The 8876-nt window shown below is 48.5% G+C and overlaps 1 protein-coding gene across 2 annotated transcripts; it reads right to left on the bottom strand.

Moving 5' to 3' along the window:
• Window positions 1-282: 282 nt before the first annotated feature.
• SLC30A2 (solute carrier family 30 member 2) lies at window positions 283-7800 on the bottom strand. 2 transcript variants are annotated; one of them, XM_029571700.1, is made up of 9 exons: window positions 7412-7800; window positions 6625-6684; window positions 6009-6223; window positions 4999-5145; window positions 2846-2999; window positions 2517-2709; window positions 1967-2072; window positions 1640-1774; window positions 283-733 (listed from the first exon to the last, which is right to left on the bottom strand). In XM_029571700.1, exons 3-9 carry the CDS (start codon window positions 6208-6210, stop codon window positions 588-590), a joined length of 1083 nt encoding a protein of 360 aa, XP_029427560.1. In that variant the 5' UTR covers window positions 6211-6223; window positions 6625-6684; window positions 7412-7800; the 3' UTR covers window positions 283-587. The 2 variants fall into 2 exon arrangements, with proteins under 2 accessions (XP_029427560.1, XP_029427559.1); XM_029571699.1 differs by lacking the exon at window positions 6625-6684 and having other exon boundaries at window positions 7412-7798.
• Window positions 7801-8876: the final 1076 nt, after the last annotated feature.

The raw sequence follows: 8876 nt of genomic DNA, 5'->3' as shown, positions 1-8876 counted from the left end.
ACAGACGTTATCATGGCTATAAAACAAATCTGCGATGGTCGGATCAGGCCGGCGCCATTCTGGAGCAAACAAATTTAGATTCATTACCTCAACAGCCGGCACGAGGAGAAGCAGGGAGCGTGCTGACCATCCAGGAAGAGCCTCACCACTCTCTCCTTAGGTCATAATCAAGTGCCTGTAACGTCAGGCAGAGAAGGCTGCCCAACCCGAAGAGAGTTCCTGTCGCCTGCAGGACCGTGTAATGATCAGGAAGGGGAATGCACAGCCACCACACAAAGGGGGGAGATTGGTACAACAGATTTTATTACGATTGCGCAAAGTAAGAGCATTGGGACAGAAGCAGAGTCTTTTCAGAACAGACAGTATCACGTTATGTGCGTCCACCTGCTTACGGCCTGAGCGTGCTGAAGGCTGCAAGAATTCCTCCATCAACGGCTGCAGAACTGGATCAGCAGGCGCAGGAGTGGTGCCAGCATTCTTGGTTTTGCTTTTCAGTAGCAACGATACTTTGTTACTCTTAGATGACCGCAGGACTGGAATCCCTCGCACGCTCCACGATCTTTGGGGGAAGGGGATTCTCTGCACTCTCAGTCCGAGGGGACCTGGCACTCTTTGCAGTCTCTCATGTCCTCTGAGTAGTTTTCTATCTGGATGGTCGTGGTGTAGAAGTTGAACTTGTTCTGTAACTGACGGCTGGCTTCCTTCAACACCTTCTGGGCATCGGTGTTTTCATCTGTGGCACAAGAGAGAGCGGTGATAAAATAAAAACAAAAGCAAAAAAAAATCCCCAGGCTAAAATGTTCAGCATGATTCCCCAAAAAGGAGGAAGACTCGAGCTTGCGATGGCCTAAGAGTGAGGCACCGTGAGTCGTATTGTGTGCAAGCTCGCGTTTCCTCGCTGCGCACCCCTGGGTATGCAGGAAGCCAGCGGGATGGGAAGCCCCTGCTATGTATCTGTAAAACGAGATGGCACACTCTTGCTTTGCATGGGCAGAGGCTATGCTTGTGTGTACGGGGAGGAGACCAAGCATTAAACAGAATTAAAATACACACACGCCTCCCTCCTCCTCATCCACACCATCTCTGGGGTCACAGAGGAAGGCCCGGTGTGAGGCTACCTGATTAGGCTTTTAGATAAACATTAAGTGAAGCAGCATAATTTCTTAAAATATTTGGGAGTCTTATCCCAGGCACATGCCCACCTTTCCTGCTCTCCTCCCATGACCCCAGACTTCTTCGGGGCCTACACCCCTAGCTTAGATGTCATCATCCATCAAAGCCTCACAAAAGTTGCCCCAATGTCTGAAATCAGAAGGTGTCTTGTCGGCTCTGCATGGCAAGCGGAAGCATTGGTGGTGGTTTTATGGGGGAGAAGGGAGCGAGGGAGAGAATACGGGGAGATGGGGCTGTGTTTGGGGGGGCGTGTGGCACTGCCCACACTGGGGCAATTGCTTCAAGCAGACACCTTCCGCTGGCTGCAGAGAGAGGCAGAGCTATGAGGTGCACAGGAAGGGGCAGCGTCACCAGCTGCACGGAGGAAGCACTGGACTGCCACAGTGTTAATCCTGTGGGGAAGGTCCTGCAGGAGATGCAGCTGTCCCTTGCTTCTCAGAGCCAAAAAAAAAGTGCAGCCACTTACAGACAGCGATGTGGACAGACAGCACAGGATGGGTCACTGTCAGAGCCCAGATATGGAGACTGTGAAGGGCCTTCACCCCCGTAATAGACAGCAAGGTTTCTTTGACATCATTGAAATCCACACCCTTTGGCGTTCCTACGGAAGGCGGACAAGACACAGATGCACACTGGGTTAAGTACCACCAAATCTGCCTCCAAGAGGATGGGGAAAACACCATCAGGTGGGGGGTGGGGAGAGCTTCAGAAGGATACAACTCATTACTCCTTTGGAGGGCGGGAAGAAGGACGACACAACATGGCAGGATAAGAGGAGCTCTGACCATCTCACCTTCCATCAGCACCAGCAAGACATCCCTCAGAATCGTAAGTGTGGTCACAAGAACCAGGAATGAGAAGAGGAATGTGCAGATGGGGTCTATCATTTTGTACTCAGGCTGGAAAGAAAAAGAAACAGGTTATTTTTGTTATGAGGGAAGCCTACCATTTCAACTAAAAGGGGATTTTCAGTGGCTGCAGAGTTACTGTCCTCTTCTCCTCTAGCCACAGCCACTACAAACTTTGACATCTGCATTGCTGTGCCAAACATGTTTCTCAGTCATAGAACATAAGACTTGCCATACTGGGTCAGACCATGGGTCCATCAAGCCCAGTATCCTAGCTCCAACAGTGGCCAAGCCAGGTCACAAGTACAATAGATAGATCCCGTGCTATCACGCAGTGATAAGTAATGACTTTCCGTAAGTCCACCTGGTCAACAGGACCTTGTCCTCTATGAGTGGAAAAGGCATTTCTTCAACAAGAAGATCCACGAACATACAATCAACCTTCAGCTGAACTCTCTGTATAGCTCCTCCTAGTGGCACTGAACTCAACACTACCTTGAAGTAGATGACAAAAGCAGCTACCAGGACCCCTACGCTCTGAAGAAGGTCCCCCAGCACATGGATGAAAGCTGCTCGCACATTGGGATCCTGCTGGTTCATGGAATCGGAAGCTTGCGAATGTGAGTGGCCATGTCCATGTCCATAATGGCTATGTCTGTGCCCAGACTGATAAAGGGTGACACCCATTCTGCAACACAGAAACCTCCAATGGTGAGTAACAGAACATCATCACATGATGATCTTAATTACAATTCTATAACACCTTGCCCCCATCTAGCAAGCAATTGCTATTCTGCAGTGCTAATCAAAGCGGCAAAACGTACATGATATTTACGGCCATGGCACAGGCAGAGGTGATGAGCATGGTGCCCCCTTCAATCTCATAGTTGCCGGACACCAGTCGCTCCACGGCTAAGTAGACAAGGACTCCCGTCACTACCCAGATAGAAAGCACGGATAAAAGTGCGCCGAGAATCTCTGCAGGAGGAGAAAGCCCAACATGGGCAACGGAAGGTTAACAGATCTGGAAGTCGCTATAGCGAGTCACAAAAGAAATAAGTCACCATTTAACTCCCGCACTGACCTTCCTCTTCTCCTATCTTGCACACTCACGGTTAACCAAGGCAGAGAATGCCACCAAAGCTGACCCCCCCCCCCCCCAAAGAATACAGATGAAACTGCTAAATTCTGGACGTCCCACATCGCGGCTTATGTAGCTGACTGGCCGCAAACATGAGGGAAAGACACAGACGTTAATGACAAGAGTGTGGCAGCAACCGTAAAGAAAGGCCCAAGCACTGAGGGTAAAGTCATGCAGAGTCGGCGCTTGCCATCCATCAGCAGACTTCACAGGCACAGCTGCAGATTTGTTATCAAAGCCGAGCTGCCATGGTCCGTATCCCGGTTTCTCAACAGATCCTGCACCTGCGACTGTGCCTTTTATATTCCCTGCTCCTCTGTAGTCCAGCACTCACCGACGTGAGAAAGATTTCGGTTTTGGGTTTTGCCCCTGCTCGGCGTTTTACATCTAACGTGCCGGTTTTTATGTTCTTCCCTATTTTACTCGTTTGGCTCTGTATTCCATTTTTTAAACGATACTTTTCTGGATTTAATGGCCTTTTTCTCACCACCATTTTAACATGCTGGTCTTTCTTCGACCTTTTTTTAATGTATAGAATAAGCTTTATTTGGCTTCCAAAATGGTATTTTTAAACAATCTCCACGGCCAATGCTTTTGCCATGGCTCCTTCTTACTTACCAATGCCCTCATTTTTTATTTATTTATTTATTTATTTAACATCTTTTTTATACCGACATTAAAATACACATCATATCGGTTTACATTGTAACAAAAGATTGAAATTACATGGAACATGGAAATTATCATGGTCTCCTTTTTTAATATTAAATGCAACTGCAGTAGTTATACTTAATATTCTCCTTCTGCTGATTATGTCAATTTGATTGCATTATGATCACTATAGCTAAGTGGCACTGCCACTGTTGTCTCTTGCATCCGATCCTGTCTACTACTAAGGACTAAAGAAGTTCTTCCTCGCCTCGGTTCCAGAACCAGCTGCTCCATGATGAAGTCATTAATGGCTCTAGAAACCTAACCTCCCAAGTATGAGCTTTTGAGACATTTCCTCAGTCAATATTGGGGTAAGTGAATTTATTTTATTCATTTATTACTTGGATTTTTATTCTGCCTTTTTTAATACGAGATTCACTCAAATGAAATCTCCCATTATTATGCTGCCAATTTTACTAGCCTGACTAATCTCTGTTTCATTATCCTGGTCGGGTGGATGGCAGTAAACCCCCACTACTATACTCTTCCCATCACACATGGAATTTCTATCCAAGAGTTTCCAGAGTTCTGCATGCTTGCTGCAAAAGTTTTATCCCACCTGATGCTATGCTATCCTTACCATATAGTGCCACTTGAACACCAATTCAATCTCCTCTATCAGGTAGGTACATTTTGTATCTTAGTACCAGAGTCCCAATGGTTATCCGCTTTCCTCTGATACATGTGAACTCTCTAATGCTATTTTATAGACTTCTGACATTTGCATAAGACAACTAAATCTGTGGTGTTTTTTTATTTCTATTCACAACCTGCTTATCCTCAGCATTTGATTCGGGTAATTTGGAATCATTCATATGGTCTGCTCTTCATTTAAATCCACCTGAGCTACATTAACTTTTACCATACCTCACTTCACATCACCTGCTCCTGAGCGATTGTCGGCTTACCCCTATGATCTAATGTAAAAATGCCTCCTCTCGCTCCTCTTCACTTGTTAGCACTGGCAATAGAGTTCCATCCTAGATAAGGAGGAACTCATCCCATCACAATAGGCCTCCCCCTTGCTCAAAATGTTCCCCACATCCTTACATACCTCACTGAAATTCCAGGGAAGCAGGGCTTCCCATCCTGCCCCGGAAAAGGGAGCCCATGCCATGATCTTACCTGCCCGGTGCCAGCCAAAGTTCATGGTCTTAGTAGCTGGGCGTGATGATACCCACAGGGCAAACAAACCGATCATCATGCTAGCAAAGTCTGTTAGTAAGTGAGCTGCGTCTGTCATGATAGCCAGACTGTGAGCCAGGTAGCCACCTAAGGGATTGGAACAGAAAGAACAGAAGGCCTGTAGTAAACTGTAGATGCGTCTGCAAAAGCGTGCTGGCACATGCAACATGACCAATGCATGTTGGAGGGGACAACCTGGCAAGTTTGAACCTACATATGCTCAAGTGTGTCCATGTGTCCAATGCACCCGGGTTTCTTTCAGGCTGTATCTGGAAGAGAATGAATTCACCCTCTCTTCTCACTAAAGCAGAAAACTCGTGCTCAGAATTCAAGAGGACTTATTACCCATAGGCAGATGATTGTGCTCTCCTGGGTGGCCAATGAGTTTTCAATCCAGGCAGCTTAAGGTGAAGAGAGTTCCCTGCTGCTGGGAGCAGTCGTGCTTGTGCTGCACTGGGGGAGAGCAGTGAGGTCAGCGTGCCCTGCCTCAACATGTGTAAAAGGGAGGGGGCTGGAGGAACATGCTGACATCACACACTGGCCTGGGGCTAACAGCACAGATATGCCCACGAGGAGCAGCCAAGAGCTCTCTTTCCAGGCTGGTCAGTGCAAGATCTGTCCAACTAGGGCCTACCTTGACTTTATCCTCCTACAAATAAAATGTAGCTGATCAAAACAAATGAATCTGTACCAATTAAGTAGGTGGCCTACACTTTTGTAAGTTACGTGGGAGATCAATTGGTGGCAGAATGAGGCGAGCATGCTGAGGGACATTATTAATCCAGGGAATCGAGGTGACACACAATGCAAGTCACTGCCAAAGAGAGAGCGTGCACAGAGCACGTTAACGATCACTGCTTGAGGGCGCTCATTCACGTACAATTTAGCGATAAGAAACTCCCCCGTGCTCATTATACGCCCTGGTACCCTTTACCCTTCCGTTTTCTTACCAATAATTTCACCCGTCATAAAGACCAAGCAGACCACTGATGCCACATACAGCTTGCGCCGGGCCCTGGTTTTGTCCAAATCGTAACCATCTCCCGAGGTCCGGTTGGAGTGACAGTGCTGGTTCCCCTGGCGGCCCAGCTCAATGGAATTCAGATCAGGCATGAAGGTGAACATCTGGCCGTGAAAGTCCTTGCTGGGCATTCCTGAGTAAGAACTACACCGAAACGGGGAAACGTCTTAATTAATCCGCACTCCTCAGAATATAATCTTCTGTTTCCTTGGCTCAATGGCTTTCTCTTTTGGTCTTCCTCCTCAATCTCCTTTCTTTATTGTAATGTTTTATTATACTGATAAACACTTTTTTTTGGGGGGGGGGGGGGTACTGTGCCTTGTCTTGTAGCCTTACTCCTACTTGTATTTTGATTTATAAATCATCTCCTGTACCAAAAAATCAAACCAATCTACAGCATTTCAAAACTCTCTCTTCTTGGGAGCAGTTTTAGTTATTTGTGCTGTAGTCCTGCTTTCCATCAGGCAGTCTGACTGATGCATTGGGGTGGGGGGGGGGGGGGTGCACTAATGGTGATCAGCACAGCAGCACCCTGATTTACTTACATTTGGTAATGTTGGACTTGGGTTCAATTGAAGCTTTCAAAAATTTGTAATCAACATTTCCTAATGAATGAAATAAAAATGTGAAAAAAGTGGGATCCAGGAGGATCTTAACACTTATTTTTTAACCACCAGTTCAAATCATCTAAATGTGTTTTTGCTGGTACTTCTGCCTCATTTATTGCTATACTATGCTCTGTTCTCTGCAGAGAGTTGGTAAATATTTTGTACACATTTTCTTTAAGTAAGCATACAGCCTTTACCTTATTTTAAAACCCAGCTCACTTTTCAGCTGTCCAGGGTTTACACATATGCAGAGGTGACTGCAGCAAGTGCTGATGACAAAGAGCACGGCAGCATCCCCAGGTTATTTAGATAACTAAGTGCGGGCCTGGCTGATTAGGAAGTGTTTAAGAACACCGACGATACCGTCTGCCTCAGCAATGAAATGAAACTCGGAAGCCCATGCGGGTGAGCTTAAGCCTCAAATGACTTCACTAAAAACATTTTGCTGGCGTTCTGCCACACGAGAGCAGAATCCGCGCATTTCATGTAAAAAAGTTAGGTGAAAATGCCACCAAACACGCAAAGCAGGCGACAACGGATTCTGGACTTTGTTTCACGGGCTGCTCACCCCGACCCGCCATGGGGACTTTCTTCTTTTGTGGGGGAGGGGACGGTGGGGAGACGGACAGCACGGGATGGGAAGGAGGGCGACGCCTAGATTTAGGAGGCAGGGGAGAGGAGCGCGGAGAGGGCGGCAGGGGTGGATCTGAGCCCCGCTACTCACCGGCTTCGAGACTCCAGCAGGCGCCGCTTCTCGTCTTCTCCCTCCATCGCTCTCCCGCCCTGGGCCGGGCCAGACATCCTTCGATCGGATCGGTTCCGTCCGAGACCGCCCTGCGCCGCTGCCGCGCTCTGTTGCCCACGGCCGCCTCGTGCTAAGCTCTTTTATCCCCTCCCGGGGCCCGTGTGTAGCGCTGCCCGAGTCGTGTGCAAACGCCCCGAGCAAGTCCAGCAAACCCGGCTGCAAACTGCGCTGCAGACCCCACCTGGGCTCCCCCCTCCCCGCTCCTGCAGCCGGGAACGAAGAGCGACCCGGAGCCCCATCGGCCGCAGCTTTCGGGGGGGCAATAAGAGTGGCTTAGATGTTAAAGGGGCCCTGCTGCACCGACTCCTTCACCCTGAGCCCCCCCCCCCCAGCAGGATCAGCCCCCAAGCCTGCACCTCCTCCTCCTCCTTCCATTGGACTTAAGTTCAAACTCCGGGCCCCGAGCGGTATTTCCGAGCTCCCTGCCAATGGCGCCTTCCCGGGCAGCCCCCTCTGCTCCCTCCCGCCAGCGGTGGTTTTAGGGGAAGACAAACATTGCCGGAGCCCCAACTTTTCTCCAACACATTCTCGGGGGGTGCTTATGAAATGTTTGCAAGGAAGTGGCTGCATGTGCCTGTTACTACTTTGCTATTCGTTTAAGTCCTCCAGTGAGTATTAAAAAGATCCCCAGTACAAGGGAGCTGGGTCCAGGTTTGCCCGCGTGCCTCCGCCATGCTTGTTGGGTGTCCTCTCCGGACAGTGAATGGAATATCTTGTAAAACTCTGCCACTGCTGCTGACATCCACACTGATGTCCCGGCCAGAAAGACCATCGCTAGAACACGTCCTGCCTGCCAGGGTTTAGGTAGATTTGCGCGCGCATGTCAGGTACGCGGGTAAATGTTTATCTTGTGGGGTTTGCTGTTCTTTGTAATTTATACCGTATGCCCATAGTTACTCCCTGCAGCTTAGCGGATGAAGCTGCTTCAATACAATTTTATTGTTACGTTTTATTATTTATTGTAATTTGGATGTAATTTTATTGTAAAATGTTTTGATTAATTGTAACGAAAGGCGATTCATTAAATCAAATCAATCTAAATTGAACCCTAGAGCCAGCACTGCTCTGAAGCTGTGAGGAGGGGGGGGGGGGCACTTCCTTAGATCTGGTTTTTCTCAACATTCAGAAGTGGACTACCAGCCCCTTCTCATTTAAGGGCGGGCAGGTTCTAGCTGACCACTCCCCTCTCTTAAAGGCACAGAGGTTCATGGGCTGTCGCAAGGACAGTGACATTCAGGGCACTGGCACCCATCATTGAGTCGTCCCCCCCCCCCCCAGTCCTATGCAACAGCCCTGACCCTCCCCTCCACTTTTTGACCCTTCTTCCTAGTCCTCTTCCACTCTTAACCCTTCCCAGCTTTTCTCCCTCTTACTCTGCCCTGCA

The sequence above is a fragment of the Rhinatrema bivittatum genome, chromosome 11, assembly GCF_901001135.1.
Source record: "Rhinatrema bivittatum chromosome 11, aRhiBiv1.1, whole genome shotgun sequence".
NCBI classification, from domain to species: domain Eukaryota; kingdom Metazoa; phylum Chordata; class Amphibia; order Gymnophiona; family Rhinatrematidae; genus Rhinatrema; species Rhinatrema bivittatum.
The sequence above is the reverse complement of the archived record's forward strand: the minus strand, read 5'-3'. Positions and strand labels throughout refer to the sequence as shown.